This window comes from Schistosoma haematobium, chromosome 2, assembly GCF_000699445.3.
Source record: "Schistosoma haematobium chromosome 2, whole genome shotgun sequence".
Taxonomy (NCBI): domain Eukaryota; kingdom Metazoa; phylum Platyhelminthes; class Trematoda; order Strigeidida; family Schistosomatidae; genus Schistosoma; species Schistosoma haematobium.
The window spans coordinates 30,429,571-30,449,724 of record NC_067197.1 but is presented as its reverse complement, the minus strand read 5'-3'; the positions used below and the strand labels follow the sequence as shown (position 1 = coordinate 30,449,724).

The window sequence follows — 20,154 nt, the reverse complement described above, 5'->3', positions numbered from 1 at the left end:
ATAAACGCATGTTATCATTTGTCTTTATACCTGCATATTTTTAACTGAATACAAATTTCAGGCTTTAATTCTTATGTACAGTAATATTTATATTGCATTTTTTAGAAGAAACAAATTAAATAACGATCATCACTACTATGAATAATATAGATATGTGTTTTGATGACCTCTCGTTTTTATACAGAAAAGAAGAAAGTTCGCATTAATATTAATCTGATTTTGATCAGTTTATTTTTTGAACTATTTCCTGCTTATTATTGTTTATTACTATGTGACTGAACTACCAGTTTATAAAATTCTGTTTCAATGGATTTCTTATTTTTAACACATTATTTATATTTATAGGTTCTTATAGTACAGTTTTACGTGAATTAGTAGCTGAATTCACGTTAACTGATAATGTAGCAAATGTAACAACATCTTTATTGAAGTCTTTAAGTTGTTCTGAAGACAGTATCACACTTGGATCATGCTTACAGGATACAGATCAAAGATTATTAGAGGAACAAGTAAGTCAGTCAGTTTAATCATTATTTTATATACATATAACTTTACTCAGAATTGTAACTTTTCCATTGATTTACGTCATATACTTTATCGATACTTTGTTCATCTTAATTCATGTCAAACATTTGAAAAGAGGGAAATTATACCTTAGTAATTTTAACCAGTAGCCAATGGTTTCCAGATTTGAAATCTTCACATATCTCACTACATATAGCTCCATTTATATCTGGTTTTGAGTTGTGTAGATTTGTTAACTACACTTGTATCTATTTAATTGTCTTTCTCCTGCTACGGATTTGCATTGTCGACATAATCGTCAACTCGAGGGGGTTTAGAGCCATGTATTTTATAACTTTTACGGTACAAAAATGTAATACCAATCAATAAAGAAAATTAATATGGTAATTTAGTTGATTTTTGAATTATTAAGAAAGAATACATGTTGTTATATAACGAACAGATATAAAGTTATACAACTATTAAAATCTATATGAATTAAATGACAATTCTTTTTCATTTACTATTATCATCATTATTGTTACTGTTTTTGTTATTCTGTCCTGTAATTCGCATGCTTTATTTTACGGCAGAGTGTGTGAGAGAGAAATATGATTTTTAATTGTCTTCATTTAACTTATAGCATGTAAACTATTCAGTATTTTTCTGTATGGATGTATCACTATTTGTTAAGCTCTATGCGAATTCACATTTACAAACGAAATATCACTTTAAATGCGCAAAACTTTTACTTTTACTCTTCCTTTAGCCATGTATCCTGCTGAATTACTATCGTTGATTTTGTTTATAGACTATTTTTTCCTGGTAAAATTAAATATTCAACTCTACTAATGTTTCTAGTGAGAATTTGTTGTAGGTTTTCACTTGGAAATTAGTTGTTTATTCTAAAGATTTTTCAGTGACTAACCTCTCCTTGTACTTTTGGATCATGGAGTTACTAATGGTTACCAAGCTCTATACTGTTCTTCCTCATTCACTTTACAAGAAGTACACTAATCATGCTTATTTACTAAACACCTGAAAAATCCGATATAAACTTCATTTATCTAGTCAGATGAATTACATTGGACCGTATAGCTTGTTTTGAAAAAAAAAATATTGTAATAATATAGGCATAGTAATGTTATCATAAATAATAACATTATGACCTAAATCAATAATTTGGGCGGATCTAACAAAACATGGAAAGCATAGTTATTCCTTTGATGGAACATAATTTTTCGAAATCTGTTATCCTTTGCCTCAGTCATTTTCTGTTGTCACTGATTCCTATTTTTTTTGTATCTGGTAGTGCAACCCATTAGATACAGCTTAGTATGCTCTACCGTGAGGCACGCTATGTCTAACGACCAGTTATATTAATTTTCTGCCCTGAACATAGTAAGTAGTGCGGGTTCTGAACATGCATCTTACCGATTAAAATCTGAATGCTTTAACTATTAAGCCACTGCCCAATATACCCGGAATTTGATGGACTATGTTTTCGTTTGGTCTTATCATTTCGATTAAATAGTCTGGTGCTTAAAGCACTAAGCCTTCAATCAACGGGACTGGGCTTCGAATCTTTCTTCACGTAGATCAGTTTAACTAGCCAGGTAACATCGAAAGTCTTCACATATATAGTATGACTTGAAATCAATTATAAAACAATATTTGTATTTGATAAATGATTTACATTATCAGTAGTTATTTGTTGGGGTAATTACTTTTCACGTTATTAGTATTCACGACTGAATTTTCGATTAATTTCTGTTAGGTGATGATTCAACCGTCTTTGAACTATCGCCAATCATCAGCACATTTATAGAAATGTTAATAAAGAAGAGCTGTTGAGACAGAACTATTGAGTATAAAGAAATCTTATACTTTTCTTATCACCATCTTGTCTTTTTTCGAAAAGATCTTTTTAGATATTTTACATCAAAAATAAGGACTAGAAATAGCGCATACACAATTACATCATTTCATAGGCGATCCCCCCTCTTTTTCTTTATCCATATTTATTCACTAGATGTAGTCGTATACTGGGTTTGTCTGGGGAAATATATTTTTCTCTCTAAATAAAATAGCATCCACTTTTAATTACTTCTATTAAAGAATGTCCATGAAGGTTTTTTTGTAGAAAACATGTTCGTAACTATCTACAGTTTTGTGTCAGAAATATTTATCAGGTGTATAGTACCTAACTATAGATCATAATCATAATGATATATAGATATAGTACGTCGCATTGATGGATAAGCAAATATACCATCCTTAATATGTTCAATGTACATGTTTTAATATCTTTTTTATTAACGTAAACTTAACATATCATTTATAGTCTACTAGTTTTCTATTCCTTAAACATCTCAATAATTTATCGTGTTGATTATCCTGATTTTCATTATGAATCCATTTTAGGAAAGAAACTCAGTTCTATTCATTGTAAACTTAAACAACTCTCAATCATAAATTGTTAACTTGTCATAATATTTTTATGCTCTAATGACTACCATTTGTTCACATGATCCTTAGGAAATTCTTATCACAATAAAACAGAACCCTGAAACCATATTTGTGTAGTAATATTGATCCATCACAAAATAACTTTATCTTAGTAGTTAAAATGTGTATCTGAACAGTATCTAAACATTTATTGTACTATAATCATTTTGCACCATTTCTATCCCTTCTTTTCGATATAGTTACAATCGACTATATTAAACAATTCACCTAGGGCATTAGAACATGATCCTTCTTACCTATATCTACATGATGGTGTTAATAATTTACTGGTAAGTCTTTTTTCCCCCCATAATTTGTTATTCCTTAGAGTTACTGATCTTAACAATCGTTTTTTCCTCAGTAATCTTTTTTTGTTGTTGTCAAATGAAATGTAAAATAAATCAACAAAACACTTGAATAATTGTATTTTCTGTTTTTATATGAATTCGAACTAAAAGCATGAATAGCAACTATGCAAATGAATTTTTCTAGGTAATTCTCATTTCTTGTTTATGACTCTATTCGTATTGGAAGATAACATTAGTGATTATGATAAATATATATTTTTCGTTGTATCCCAATGAGTGAAAGGATATAACAAAAAAATATTTATTATTAACTTTCTACCCAATGATCAATTTATTTGAAACATTTTTGACTGAAAAATTGAAGTGACATGGATTATTTAATGATAGATATAAAAAATGTAAAGAGGTTTAGACAGGGATTATCTAGGATTGAAAATTTGATGAGTTGTGTGATAATTACAGAAAATAAGTAAAGTTTACATAAGTTTTGGGAGTTGGGTCAGTGCAAATTACGTAAAGGTACTTTTTAAGTGAATGAAATAACAATTGATGAAGTGAAGATTACAGAAAAATACTGGTAAGAATGGTAGTAGTAACACTTATAGAGTATGTAATGAAAATTTCAATTTTCTTTTGGTGTAATGGTAAGTTAATGATGTCTCCTTCTAAACACGTGTGTATTCGGTTTGGGTTTGATTCAGTGAAGCTTAATAAAGTTGCTTCCTTTATTCTGTTAATTTTTTTGAAAGATTTTACAACTTTGACAATATTCCCTCTATTCATTAAGTTTTGAGCCTTTGCACTGTTTATGACAGTGGGAATTTTCAGTCTCAGGTTTTGTGAAACATGGTTGGAGGTACGAACATATACTCTTATCTCTGTTCTTCTTGTGCAGGTGTATGTAAATCAATAAATACAATTGGAGGTACTGAGAATAGAGGACTTGTTTATTTTGTTCTACATAACATTCCACGATCTTAATTTCTAAACTGATAACGAAGCTGTTATTTATTGCATGTTCGTACTTGCTTATGTTAACGTTTTCGATGAATAGATTTTATTCCATTAGACCATCTTAAAAACCCCAAGGCAGACGAAGTTAAACAAGTACAATTAATGACGAATAATAATCTGTTAGATAAGACGACGAATTGAAGTGTTTATACTGCTACGATAAATCTTAAATCATACCATATAATAACTTCAGCCACTGACATTTCGTCTCCGAAACACCAATTATTGGAATGTGTATTTATACTTAACTCGGACTAACTATGAATTGTTAATTCCTTCGCTTGACCAATTTTTTCTTGTCGTATCGAAATTAAACAATGGTATTAACTTGGCATAGGTAACACATATTTTATCGCCTGCTGAAGTAGTTACGTAGGTTTAATTTTTTTTACCTACGGCTTTATAAATAACCTTAAAATTAAACAATAAGTACTTTCATCACATGATGCAACACTTACGCTTTTCCTCTCAAATGTACCACATCTAGCGATTGCTTAGTTGAACAAAACGCTAGAACGTTAACAGTATATTCCATACTTTAATAAACTGGTTTCATGTTCTACTAGTAATAATACTAAAATATTTTGTGTTTCGATTTTAACAATGAATAATAAAAGTTGTTGAATCGTAACATCACATTGGCTTGGAATCCTGCAATAGTCTTTAATCATTTAGCCAAGCGACTAGTTTCTCTACAGTTCATATACACTAAGTCAAATATGATTAACCTCCATCTTACTCATTACTACAAAAGAAACTAATCATTTACATCGTGACTGATGATCCTGTAATAATATTAGACGGGGTTAGTCAATTAATTTAGGCTTAGGTAACTTCTAATTTGCTTGACCAATCATTCATTTTACCGATATGACATATTGTTATTACCCCCGTTCAATTGAAATAATCAGGTAAACTATGTCTTGTCTCTACTGATTCAAATTTATGATGTCTAGTTTAACAGTAAACTATTTGTTGAGTCAGACATAGATACTGTTTTCTCATCTGTAGTAGTATCATCAGTAATAAATAAAAAAACGTTATATCTAATAATAAATTGACATTAGTTCTTGCATATACATTATTTCTTGATTCATTGCTTTTTCAGGCTACTGATGTTACCTTGACAAATATATCGAATACTGAAGATGAGAATGATGAAAATCTATCATTGACAGCTGGAACACTGTTTCATGGCCCATCACATACTTTACTAAATAATAACGGTACTTTTACCACTTCTAAATTCTACAGTATTAATTCTACCTCAAATACTAATACTAATAATTTATCATGTGGACATAATCTTGGAAATTTTACTAATTCCACGCTTTCATGTGCATTACAATTAACTGGACCCATACCTGTTAGTGTTACTGTAATAGATGCATCAATTGAATTGTTTGGTCGTTTATTTGCTTGTGTTTCTATTCGTCATCGTACGCAAATGTTAGAACATTTTACTGAATGTATTCGTCTTACAAAATCAATACGCCAAGAAGCTGTACAAATTAATGTTTTCGCTGCTTTATTAAGTGCATTAAGACATTTAGCTGAAACAAAATCTACATTCGGTGATGATCCAGCGTTAAGAAAAGCTGCTACAAACTTAATTTTTGTAAGTTCTTTGATGCTACGTGGTTTATATTTTATGTCCTGTTTGAATGCTTCATGATAGGATTATACTGTACATGTTAATTCACTCCAAATGATTATCCTGAATTCTTGTTTGTATAAACGCGGAATTGCAAGACAAGACAAAAAACTTTTTTTTTCATATTTTATATCGATATGGCTTATTTGTGCTGTTAGACCTATACTGATGAATGAAACGTCTCAGCTGCTCACATTCTTGAAGGGTATTCCTTTTTGAAATGCTTAAAAAAGAAACAGGATGAGTTGGATGGTTTGTCGGTATGATAGCTCAGCTCCACAGCTTAAAAATGATTACTTGAGGTATGGTATTTATGACTCACATCAGTTTCTAAGTCCTCAGCACTAGCGCCGGACACTTGTGGGGTAAAAGACGGTGTTCTGTTCTAAGAGTTTCCTGATGGTACGCTGGAATACAACGAAATCGTCTGTCGACAGTTTGACTTGTTAATTTTATTCACTATTGAGATAAGTGTCATCTGAGTTTCTTTAACATTTGTTTACACTAATCAACCTTGATCGTCGGAGGAATTTTCCCTACTCACAAAAGACTAAATGTGCTTTCTTTCATCCAGATAAACGTTATTATTAGGCTTCAAATTCAACTCTTACATCATTGTATGACCGTCTATTTTATGACTAGAGTAAAACAATTTACTATTAATATTTTCTAATTTTTGTGATTCTCATCAGTTATTCTTATTTGAGTGATTAACAAGTTATATGAGTATGTAACTCAGTGTCCGGTTGAAGACGGACGAAATAAATTGCAATATAAATGGACTATCTGTACATAATACTTTCATCGATCTAAAATGAAAATATTAGCTGCGAAAACGAATACACGACAAAAGTAAGCTTTTATTCGGATTATATTTGAAGTTAAGTTGAGCATTGATTTATACCAACAAATAAATTCATAACCGGACATAAAAAGATAACAATCCGTTTGGAAAATACTCAAAAAAAATCAAGGTTTGTTTAGTCTAAGGAAAACTGTAACATGTCATTGATTATATATGTATGTATATATGAAACGGAAACAATTGAAACTAACCTGTAAAGGATAAGATAAACACAGAAATTTAACAATGAGTTTAGTAGTAGTGATGAAAAAGTTCAATGGATATTGGTTTAGTTTATAGAGGAAAATCATCATTGTTAAGAAGTTCCATACTAACACTGAATAGCTATGCAATATTCCCTTGTTTGAAGTAGTATATTAATTGAGGCTATTTTACGACTCATTCTACCTACAAGGTAAGTTCAGTAGTTTAAATTAACTGATGAGAAAAGAAAAAGTGATATAAAAATAATGCGATATTATTATCATTCTTGTTCTTTTTAACTTATTATAATGTTTTATAAAGCTTTTCTCTTTCCCTGTTTCTACGTGTGTTCGTGAATGTGTGGATGAGCGAAAATATAAAAGAGACCATTGGCTATCTAGAAGATTGTGATGATAAAAGGCTTTTTCTCTTACCTTCTATTCATCGGCAAACGGTGTATAAATATTTAGTTTTTCTGAAACGTTTCTATTTAGTTTTTACATTAATTTTAAGGTATTTATTACATTTATTCACTCAGATAATTGGTCATTACCGTATCGTTGATGATTACTATCCTCATCCAATATCGATAGGCTTTTATTATTGTTATTACTTTTTTACTATCCTTTTACATTAAGTATATTACGACATCGATCATGAAACTCAGAATTTATTTGGGTTCTCTTGTTGTACGTTGATGTAAAATATTATATGTTCAATAACGTTTACTCCTCTAATTTTATTTTAGAGTAAGGCCTACAGGTGGATATATATGTCAGATCTTCGTCAAGCTTTACCCTAGTATACTTTATTATTTATGTACATTTCACAAAAAATTAATTACTAATTGATTTACTGGTCAGTGATAACAATCAAATAGACTAATCATAATCAGTAAAAAGAAGCGCAAACTAACGGAAAGCTAACAAGTGCACTAATACTGATATGAATAATAAAGGTTTGAGTAAATATTTTAAAATACAGAGTATTTTAAAACTTTAGAAAGTAAGCCTATTAAGATGATAGTTGTTAAGGTCTACGTGTGAGTAGTAAATGCAGAGAAAATACGAAATAGATTAAAAATTGTATTGTGCAATAAGTCATTTGTAATTCATTCAAATATTTGTTATTATGATGACCAGAGTAAGGAAAGTGGTTGTACAAAGTTTTTATAGATACAATACTTATGTTTGTTAAGATCGATATCGATGACTTCTGCTATATGTAAAAGACGTATGCATAAACCATGCAGCTTATTGATTGGGACCCAGTAGGTGATTTGAAATCCATTGCTTATATCCACTTCCTTACTTTTACCGACAGAATAAAACGAATAAGAATAATCAAATATATATGGTTCAATTTGGAACACCATAACTATGATGCAATTTGGTTATTGACGAAATAAACATCTATTTTAATGAATAAGAGTGAAATCATATGCAAGATAATTACTAGCTTCCATCTTAACTTACGTTAGATAATATCTTGTCTCATTGATTTTACTCGGTCACTTGGGACATTATCATTCAGGATCAATAGATGATCAATAAACGCTGACACCAATAAAATTCCCTTGATTTCATGACATAGTCTTGAATTGTATTAAAGCAAGATAATCATTGTGGAAAATTTTCGGAAAAATTAATTAAAAATTTATGTACATTTACATACAATAGACCTATGGAATAAAATTTCATAAATTGTAATTTATCGTATGTTAATGTATGTATCCTATCTGTATAAATGGAAGGGTTATGTATTATTTATGAAATATTGTTTGGTTAAGCTTAAATAGCTTCAGAATATGTGTGAATGAAAGTTTCCACCAGTAACGTCTACATAAAGGTTTCTTATTACTATTTTTTCCTGGCAGAATTCTCTTGATCGATTTGTAATATGGCAATTTCTTAGTTTAAAACCATCATGCATAATATACAATTTGTTTGGGCGATGACTTCATTACCAATATATAGTGTAATTTTCATAACTATCCTCCCTTTGGTATGTCCATGGTTCATACCCTACTCTAATTTACTTGAGGCCGCTTTAATAAATATCACTACTTCTCACATAAAAATTGTACCAGAAAGTTAAGTGTACGAAACTACACTTTTTAAAAACTAAATTACACTAAAAAAGCACGGTTGTGGCTATTAATGAATGATTGAGATTCGCACCTTTGTCTTACCATGTAGTTTAAGTGAAATCTTTTTTTCCTATACATAACTATGATAGAGAATACAGTAATTTAATAGCTGAAACTCATGAGTCAATTAAATCTAGATCACCATGGGAAACCTGGAAGCACTGGACGGTCGTGTCGTTCTTGTATGGGACTCCTCAGTAGTGCGCATCCACAATCCCGCCCGCGGAATTCGAACCCGGGGCTTATCTGTCTCGCGCGCGAACGCTAAACCTCTAGACCACTGAGCCGGCGTCCAACGGTGTTAATGTCTAACTCCAACCAATCCACGAATATAAATCATTTACGATTTCATTTTTCATCTGTGTATGTATGTGTGTATGAATGCGAAAATCATAAAATTTATTTCTTTTTAGAAAAAATAAACTATTAAGGAAGTTTTTTTAGTCTAGATTATGCGGAGACCATTATGCTCAGAATTCTTCGTTGAACGGATCACAAAGGAGTATTGTTTATGATGTAAGTGGTGCTTGTGTGTGTGTATAGCACTAGTGATGGCATCAATGTTGATAATAGTGATTATCATAATAATAATAATAATAATAATAATAATAATAATAATAATAATAATAATTGATGATGGCTAATCCACAGAGTATAATCCCCGTTTTTCACTTCACCATTCACTAAGTTAATTCTTTCGTTTACATTTTCTATCATCTCGCTAACCAAACTAAAATCACGATCAAACAATAATTTATCTCAGTGATATTTTTGTTCACATGACAAAATCTTATCTGGAAATCTCACTAACCCATTGGTATTGTTACTTTGTTTAATCTAGAGGAGTTCTTTTATTGCTATCTCATATTATGGTTATGGGTGTTTCTTGTTTTTGTCTTCAAATTACTTTGTAAGAAAAGTTTTATTTTCCCTGTTTTATTTAGAGTTGATTGATGTGATTTTCTTCCTTATAAGATTAATAAATGGATGAAGTTTTTGATATAATCTACAGTTTGTTTTTATCAATACACCCTCCTAACATCTGATCAAAACAAGTTTATGTAAGGTATAGACAGACTTTATAACGGTTTATATGCTAGTTATATGAATGTTGGGTATTATGTATCGACACTTAGTCATAATTATTTACGTATTGGTTAAGTAGATAACCCGTTTCGCTCATCATAGCATATAAACGTTTTCTTAAAGATTTCCTTAGACGATTCTTCAAATTTTCTACCCTAGCGCCTCCATCGGACCCAATCTTTACGAAGAGATTTTTTTAAAAAACTGTAGATCTTGGAAATTGTAGTTTAATTTTCTTGTTATTCTCAACGAGACGAAATGGATAGCCACTTTTAATCAATAAAACGTTGAGCTTTCCAGTAGACTACCTTATTTGGTAATTAGATCTAAATGTGATTGTACAGCTTCAGTAGATTTTGTCGATAAGAAAATCTTTTCGCTGGATTGTCTTTAATTCTTCTCCAATGACTCAACGGGGTACTTGATAGTCAGGTATCTATGATATATTAACTTGAACCTGTACTGTGTTGAGTATTAAACATAAAATATTTTTGTGTACATTGTTTTTCTTTCAGGTATTGTTTAATTTTTAATTATTGAACATGTAATGGATCTGTGGGGTGTATCATTAATAGTACATTCACAGCTCTTCGTTTGTCAATACATAATGAAGAGAAAAAAGTATTTGGCGAAAAGAAAGAGTTACATTGTAATGTACTAGCTTACTACTCTTTTTTCTTAGAAAAATGAAAGATCTGAACGATTTTTAAGCACAAGAAATGTACGTTAAAATAATAAACTCAAATAAACATCAAAATTATAATGTATTAGTTAAGTGTTGATGTGGGAATTTGCCTAGACTGTGGTGATAATCAGGTAGGAACAGTGTGTAAAAGTGGTTTATAAACATACAGTCAATTCAGATCATGTGGTTCGGAATTTTCATTAAATTCTCTAAATAATTTCAAAAGCAATAGTACATAATCATACATTGTTACGTAAGTTTATTTTATTAACATTTGTACATAGAAATTTGTAGTACTAATGCACATGCACTCTCGAATTAGCTTGGCCTACTTTTCTCATATAAAGAACAATCATAGGATCTGCATACGTACATATTCCTTACTCTCTTAACTATTGATCGGTTAAACAGTCTATAGATGAATTAATCTGACATTTCTCCATGTGTTTCAGTTTCTCTCTCTATCTCGTTAAAATTATTATTTAAATGATACGAGACATGCAAACAAATATTTGTTCTGCTTGTAAAATACATGCCAACTGCTTCAACAATGTTTTATTAATTTTGATTGAGTGAAAAACACGTCCTATATGTTGTAATGCAAAAATCTGTCAGAATTCGTTTCAGTGCATGTTGACTGAATAATAATAATAATAATAATAATAATAATAATAATAATAATAATAATAATAATAATAAATAAATAAATAAATAAATAAATAAATAATAATAACAAGCCAGAAACAAAATAAACAGATGGATGTGAAGGTCATTCAGGGTGTATATGTAGACTTGTGTAAATATGAGGACAAGTTTGTCGTTATGGCTGTTATGCCTAACAGTAATGTTTGCCTTTAAATAGGATAGGAGGTTTAATCAGCTCGAGTATTATTCTCCCTTGAATGTTAGAAATAGGGGGTATACTTTGTTTTCTTGTTTGTTTGCACTAAAATACATATATACACTCGTTAGGTTTCTGTAAACATATTTCTATTTTCACTTTTGTTTGATCGGATTTCTACCTGTGTGTAATCGTATTTCTCAAGTCGTCATAACTTCAATGTTAACTTTACTCACTTAAGTTCAGTCATTCGAAAGGTATCTACAACTTTCGATAAAAACATTGTGTTTATTTGCATTATGCTGCTAGGACATTCAAAGGTGTTGGAGCGAGTGGTTTCAAAGCGTGTATGTCTCTAAATCTTTCTATTTTCGATCATTCACCTTTTAATTTCGTCTTTCCTGTAATCTTGCTTGTTTTTTAGGCTACTTTGACCAGTCCAAGTGTTCTACTACGTTGTGTGGCTGGTGAATGTCTTGGAAGGCTTGCACAAGTTGTTGGCGAATCTGGATTTTTAGCAGAATTAGCTCAACAAATTTTTGAACGTTTGCGTGCTATTCGCAATCCGATTGCAAGAGCTGGTCATTGTTTAGCTATTGGTTGTTTACATAGTTATGTCGGTGGTTTGGCGTCTGGACAACATCTAAGTTCAAGTGTCGGTGTACTATTAGCTATTGCACAAGATTCCAGTGTGCCCGAAGTACAAGTTTGGGCATTACATGCTCTTGCACTAGTTGCGGAATCAGGTGGCCCAATATTTAGAGAATATATTGAACCAAGTTTAAACTTAGTACTTCAGCTATTATTGAAATCACCAAGCGCTATGCATGAAATTCAAAGAAGTCTTGGTCGTTTATTTGCTGCGTTAATTACTACTTTGGGACCTGAATTACGTGGTACGTTATTTTGGTCTGTATTGTAGAATTTATTATGTACTTTAAAAAAATCTAAGTCTTAGAGAATGGGCATGAATAAATACTTGTTATAAAGTTATTTTATCAAAAAAACAGTGGTCATAGTATAATATGTTATTCCTTTCTGGATTTGAAATGTGACAGTAATATAATATGTTTCTTTAAAATAATAAGCGCTATTTGCTTAACTGCCTTTTTATTATGCTAAGGTAAAATCATAAATAAATCTTCATCTGAAAGTGTCCTCTTTTACAAATGTTTCTGATTTATGCGTTCTAAAATGAGATAATATTGGTTTCACTGCTTCAGCAATTAAATGCCTAAGTCGTTCTTTCTTCAAGGATATGATTCTTCAGTTTAGTTTTTTAATTAATCTATGGAACTCTATGATTTTAATAAAATGCGTTCAATACAGTATTTCTCACACTTTTTCTAATCTTTCACTGATTGCTATCTTGATCACATAATTATCTATTTCAATCATCTCAATCTTTTTGTACCAGTTCTCAGTCGTATTTCTTAGAATAAAATATTTAGTTGTAACAAAATCTTTTAATTTCAAACATGTCCATACATGTTTACGTTGAATGGTGACTAATTTCATTTTAGTTGAGTTAATCATCATCAGAAGAATCTCATGTTGTAATAAATAGCTAAAAAAACCGCTTACACAGTGTTGTTCTTTTCACATCTAATCAAATCGCTTCTAATATTATATATATATACCGATGCTAGCCGGTTTTAAGAAACATTAGTATACATTATTATAGGTTGTATGATAACAACCAGTCCAATCGCAAATGATAAATTTTATACATATCTTTGCCGAATTATGTTTTTATATTCCCTTTCCTTGTACTGTATTTGTGATTAAATAATACCTTCACATAGGTACAAGCGCTGGTATAACGTCTGTTCGACATTCATGTTTATTATGTTGTATGATTATGCGTGATTCACCGGATGCTCTACTACAAGCTGAAGGTATAGCCTGTCTACAACAATTGCATATGTTTGCTCCAATGCATGTTAAGTTAGCTGGTCTGGTTCCTGAATTACAAGTTAGTTTTTTCCCTCTTTGTATTTTGATATTGTTTGTTCAGTTGTCTTGTTGTTTACTAATCATGTACAATATTGTTAGTTTATGCGATATTTACTCAGTCGTATTTTAGTCCGACGTGTTGGTTCACTTTGATGAATCAGATCTGATAGTAATTCACTGTTATCGAGAGATTTAGTTAGATTTATGTCTTCACAGCAATTTGTTACATCTAATCGTAAGTAGGTTTGTAACTTACTCGTGTGTACGTTACTGTTATTGTTGTTACGGCTATTTTTGGACCACAGAGTAAGCAGTGCGTGGCTTAAAAATAGGGTTCTTGGTAAAGGTGGAAAATCAATTTAAGAGGTAGTAAATCTTCATCAACTAAGGTGGTTGGGGCATCTGCTACGTATGCTCAACCATCACCTGCCTCTATAAGCGATGTTTTCTGGAGTAAGAGTAGGCTGGAAGTAAGCTAGGGATGGCCAAATCGAAACATGGTATCAGTCCATGAAGTCACTGACAATCGGACTTATCCATGTTACTAGGTATAGACGATGTGGTTGGGATCCGAGTGATTATCTTAAAAAATGTTTAGAGACTTTGAATGACATGGCTTAAAATCGTTTTCAATGGTACAGGTACATCCATTCTTTGTCTTCCCCCAAATTCTGAGATTCTAAATTTCCATTGCCTTTTTTGTTTTTATTTCGCTGATATATATTTTCTTTTCGAAGTCATATCTTCGATGCCTTATCTTTCCCATTACCACTGATACTGTTACTACCTCTACCATTATGAGATTTGGCCTATCAGTTCCATCTTTCTGTGCTAATGGGATGTGGCAACTTGAATAGATGTACATATGTACAGTTTCTACGTTCTGACTGACTGATTAAGTGAATTGTATGTAGGTTTGTAACTAGTGTGTACGTTACTGTTACTGCCGATAAAAGAAGTATGGTGAAAAACAAAAATCTAAAGATCTAAAAGAGAACAATTAAAAACGTGAACTGTTTTTTGGGCAGACAAACATACAGAACACACTTAAACGACAGTGATTAGAAATTGAAAGAAGAATAACATATCAAATGTATAAACCTAAGCAGTGGTCGGTTTAGTTTTTAAAACCTCGTGATCGTCATCGTTACTGGTTGAATTACAACACATTTTGTTTGGGCAGATTTCGAAAACTGATAAGTGGAATAGCTAGTTTTGTATGACATGGTGGGTGTATATCCAATTCTGAGTTTATATAACAAATAAAATACAATAGATTGCGTAACTGATTTGATCAATTTGAATTGTTAGCCTTCTTTGTTATGTTACTTACCCATATAGTACTTAAATCGATTATTAATTTACTGAATCAGTACTATACCAAATAGAAAACATGTTTTAAATACTTGACTTCGGCACTGTTTTTCTCTCTTTTGGGTGCCAACCTACTTTGAATTGCGAATTTTCTACGTAAACCTTCATTCGAAATATTTTCTTCCAAAACATTTAATTTTACTACATGATGTTCATAAAGTATCTGTTGAAGAATGTTTAACATTCAGTAGTGTACAAATTTTACACATCAATCACTAAGTTCCATTTGATATTCTTTTTAAAAAGTGGTTGTTTATGAATTGACGTGTAAATATAACTTGTTCCAATGTATTTTCTGTTTTATTCTTTTTTTATACTTCAGACCAGTGTGTCCAGTTTCCATTTGGTCTTAAGACGTGCAGCATTATCATGTTTACGACAATTAAGTCAAAAAGAGGCTAAGGATTTGTATGGTTGTATGACACTAGGAGGTTTGTTAGAAGAGAAACCTTCTCCTGTTCTCTCTTCATTTTCTGCTATCTCCAATAAAAATGATATGAATCGTTTTTCGAAATCAACAACTAGTGAGAAATTAGAAAAAAAGTTATTTAGTTTACTTGATGTTGAAATGGACTATCAACTACGCCGAGACATTGAAGATACACTTATTGGAATGTTGGAAGCAACTGGTACCTCACAACTTTCGTATTGGTTTACATTATTGAAAGAAGTATTATTGGTAAATTTTTGAATATATTAATCTCTCATTGATTGCGTGTGATTAATTTTTATTGCAATTATCATCAATTGGACCTAATAACGTACAATTATGTTTGCGTTGATTTTCTTTGAGTTGGTTGTTTGAATTAAATGCTTTATTTAAGTTAGTGAACTTTTCTTCAGGTAAATTAACTTCATATACTATTAAATAAATAGTATATTTGTAATATCTCAATGAGTAAAAAAAATTAGATTTTCTGACGTTTCGTGACTTAGTGGAAAAAAAATATGAAAACTAACTCAATTTTTATCATTTAAATGTTCCTCTTCTGTAGTGTATGATAAATAAATCGTACAACTTGATATTCGTTCAAATGTTTAATTTTCTCGAAGCCTATCCTGGATAAAATAGACGTAGAAGTAATTGTTAGTAAATTGGACTGCTCCTATCTATTACCATTTAGTTCTGATTTAGATTATAAAACTTGGCTAACTAGCCAACTCATCACATGTTTCCCTCTTTAATCACCACTGTGTCTAGTCCTACTTTGTTTCGAGTAGTTTGTTGACTATTAAAGTGTGAAAATTAATTTATTATCCATATTTCTTGTGATTTCTCTTCCAAATCTGACTACCGATCTAATTTCTCTAAAAAAGGCTCATCCCAGTTGAATATTTATAGTACATTCGTTAATGTATTCATTTCCTTATTTTTTCTCCACTGGAACAAATTTAAGATTTTTTAAATCACAATAAAAGTTTGTAGAAAGTGGAATGGTTTGAAGATTTAAATAAAAATATAATTAAGAAGGAATGAAAATTATCGATTTTCTTGCTATCTAGGACGAAGAGATAATCTACTGAACTTTTCTCTATGAAGTAACATTTTCTTACTGATTATGAATACTTATATAGCTGACTCATTTTCTTGCAAACATGGAATTCTGTTTTGCAAACACATCTATGCAAGTAGATATAAGATAAATTAGCTTAGTTACAAATGGTTCATGCACATCTATACATTCGTTTTTTTTCTTCTGCCAAATGTATTCAAAGCTACTGATACTACTTGTATGAAAATCAAACAGAAAACACTCAGAACCTTTAGTTCAAGGATTGTAAATAAAGTGTTTTAATTACTAAGTTATTTCTCTACTATTTTTCTAAAATAATAATAACTTTTAATTAACGAGAAAAAGATTCATTATCAATCAATATTTATTGTGAACAACAATTTCAAATCATTCATAAATCCATTGTTTTCACTGTAACCTCGTTAAGTAAATTATAAAAAAAACTGTCAACATTATAACATAGTTGTTCAACAATATAATAATAGTATTTAGTTCTGACTTATTGAATGAAATAAATAACGACGTCTTTGAAAGGTTTAACAGTTGAATGAATCGTTTTTCTTTGTTTCTTGATTGACGATTTTTTTCAAAATCATCAATAGTTATTTTCGATAACTTCATTTATCAAACATTATCGACATAAAGTATTAATATGTACTGTTGATTGTATAAATTTTTTCTTCTTCATTTATTGGATTTATTCAACCGTACATGGTAAAAATGATTGATTGCAATAAGTTGATAAATTAAAATAGCTTATTTTTTCATCTGTTCGGAAACTTTTTTGAAAAAAAAATGCAAAACAACTGATTATTTTCGAAAACATTAGGTAGTATGCTTCAAAAGTTGATAGAACTTGGGTTTTTATAAAGCCATTTGGCATTTCTCTGCAAAAAAAATTCTTTACGTACATCATATAAGGATTTTCATCTGAGTTATGTTAATAGATCCCGACTACCTGGTTTGGCATTGAAGTACTAACTGAGATCAGTAATTAAGGAAATTGAATGATATGACTCAGGATCAGTCACAATAACATATGCATTTACTCGTCTCACTCAAGATATTGAGCTCCTGTATTCCTTAACACGTACCGCTTTTCATTCTGTTTTCTTTAACTATGTTCTTAGAGTTTAGTCCTTTTCGTTATCCTTGCAAATAAATTATTTCAACTCATTTACTGTTCATCTTTTTACTTTCATCTCGTCGTGTTAATGCAATATGATAATTTGAATTAACACAATTTTTTTTACCTGATTCTTATGTCGATTGTGAATGACGTAGAGCATATGTTTGATGTTTTTATTTTAATTTTCAAACTTGGTAAAATGAAATAATGCAGTGCATCATGTCAAACGAATCGTATGTGTCCTTAAGGCTGTAGATGATACGTTCTGCACGGAATAATACTTGATGAGCATGAAATCCAACTTTAAGGTTATTTCCATAAAAATATAAAGTACAAATATACATAATATTTAATCAGTCTATTCTAATTAACACGAATGACTATGGATCGTTTCATTTCTAATATGGTTTCGTGTTGAAAACATGAAATTATTTCATATATATATATATATATTGTCAGTTCCATTTTTCTTTGCTTTTTTTGTTACACACCATGCAAGAGGTTTTAGTTAGGTAGATGCATAAAATTTACTACAATCGTATTGTATATTTAGTTTCATTTGTGAGTTCCTTTTCATAATTTCTTTCTCATTATTGATTGAGTTTCTTTTTTGTTTTGCATAAATTAAAAATAAAACAACTTCACACTACTATTATTCCGTATTTGTTGAATGCTTATATAATATAATCGAATAAATTTTGATTGTTTTCATGAAAATTGCCTAATCAGTTCACAATGTATATCAAATGTTTCGTAATAATTATCTTAAATAACTTAATCAACGTATACTTCATTTGACCAATTATGAATTCGTGTTTATTATTTTTCTTTTAATCAACAATTTGTACAGCGTTGATGTTTTTCAAACCACATACACACATTTCACTACAGAATGACAAATGATCATCATGTGAAGAACAGCAAAATAAAACTTGTTATAGTGATTTCAAGTTGGTACACTTGAAAAAAAAATGCACCAGTGACAAGAAGATCGTAATAGTTTAAAACTACACAAAGATTAAAGAGCAGTATATATTAGAAATAGAAATATGTAGATGTAAAGTGAGGGAAAATATATAAAAATGAATCAATGTTTTGAATATTACTGTTTTAGTTTACTTTATTCGGAGGTCGAACAGCTAATAATTTCCGCTGCTTCGTATAAACTATTTAGTAAATTGTGATTCCATCTTATTTAATTTAGTCACTCCAGACTTTCACAGATTTCATTTATCCCTTCCAACTAACAGGTGACTTTTTATGCAACACACAAACAGTTTTATTATCTAGTTTGGTATTTCATTAATTTTTGTCAATTAGTCTGCCTATAAATACCTGTATTCTTATTAGATGCTCCTGGTCAATAATGGACCTCTCAAAAACCTAATGTACCTTGCTGGTTAAGTACAGATTAGTACATTTATTTGACGGTTAGTGATGCTACTCAATTGTTCAAACTGAAGTAGAATGAAGCGGTTTTTGAACATCCTACTTAGTGGTTGAAAATTGTGTGCTTTATTTATTAAACCACCGCTTCGTGTATGAGCTAGAAAAATTCACATTTATATAAATTCCATAATCTTGCGATTACATGATACGGTGTATGTCAAGTGCATACACTATTTAATTCAGGGTAGAAAAAGTGTTAGCTATATTTAAACTAGCCTCAGTATTCCAAAGATAAATTAACGTTGTTAGATGTCTGTATATTGTATTATTGGATATTAATAAAGAGCGACTAAGTGTACGTTGTTTGTAAAATTCTAGAATACAGCGGCTGAACTATTGATTCATTACTTTTTATTAATGACATTAGTTAATTACAATAAATTCCAGTGAACGTAATTTTGCTTTTATTTTAATTTACATAACATGAAAAAGGCTATTTAACCGAAACGTACCTATTATGATGTGTATGTATGTATTTATTTATTTTTAAAGGTTTCCACCTCACTGAAAACTGATTTGACCAGTGACAGTAATATTGTTATCAGAAATTCTATACAAAAATCATCCAGTACGAACGAATCAAACTCTATTGGGGGAGATAAACTATCTTCCATTAATAACGATGATGTAGATATAATGACTGTGTCTGAACGAAATAGTCGTGTAGACGAAGAAAACATTAGTGGTTCTATTCAACCAGAAGATAATGAATATGAGGATGTTGACATTAATTTTAAACCAAAACAATCTAATCAAGAAATTAATCAGTTATTCACTGTCAAAATTAGGGCCAGGTTTGTTTTTCCCTCTTTGTTAGTTAGTTTTTCTATGTTTGATTTGGTAATTCTTTTTTCCGTTATTATGTGTTCTTCTGTAACTTATCTTGCCGATTGTGTATGTTATTGGTGACTAATGAAGTGGTATGTAAAATGCAT

The 20,154-nt window shown here is 30.3% G+C and overlaps 1 protein-coding gene across 1 annotated transcript in view; it reads left to right on the top strand.

The window, feature by feature from the left end:
- Nucleotides 1–20,154, top strand: part of HEATR5B (HEAT repeat-containing protein 5B) — a 51,725-nt gene that overhangs the window by 20,271 nt on the left and 11,300 nt on the right. The window contains exons 9-15 of the mRNA XM_051214905.1: nucleotides 346–509; nucleotides 3,213–3,302; nucleotides 5,443–5,952; nucleotides 12,222–12,693; nucleotides 13,603–13,772; nucleotides 15,450–15,806; nucleotides 19,712–20,013. Of these exons, the coding sequence (XP_051068089.1) occupies nucleotides 346–509; nucleotides 3,213–3,302; nucleotides 5,443–5,952; nucleotides 12,222–12,693; nucleotides 13,603–13,772; nucleotides 15,450–15,806; nucleotides 19,712–20,013 (2,065 nt within the window). The remainder of the gene's footprint in view (nucleotides 1–345; nucleotides 510–3,212; nucleotides 3,303–5,442; nucleotides 5,953–12,221; nucleotides 12,694–13,602; nucleotides 13,773–15,449; nucleotides 15,807–19,711; nucleotides 20,014–20,154) is intronic.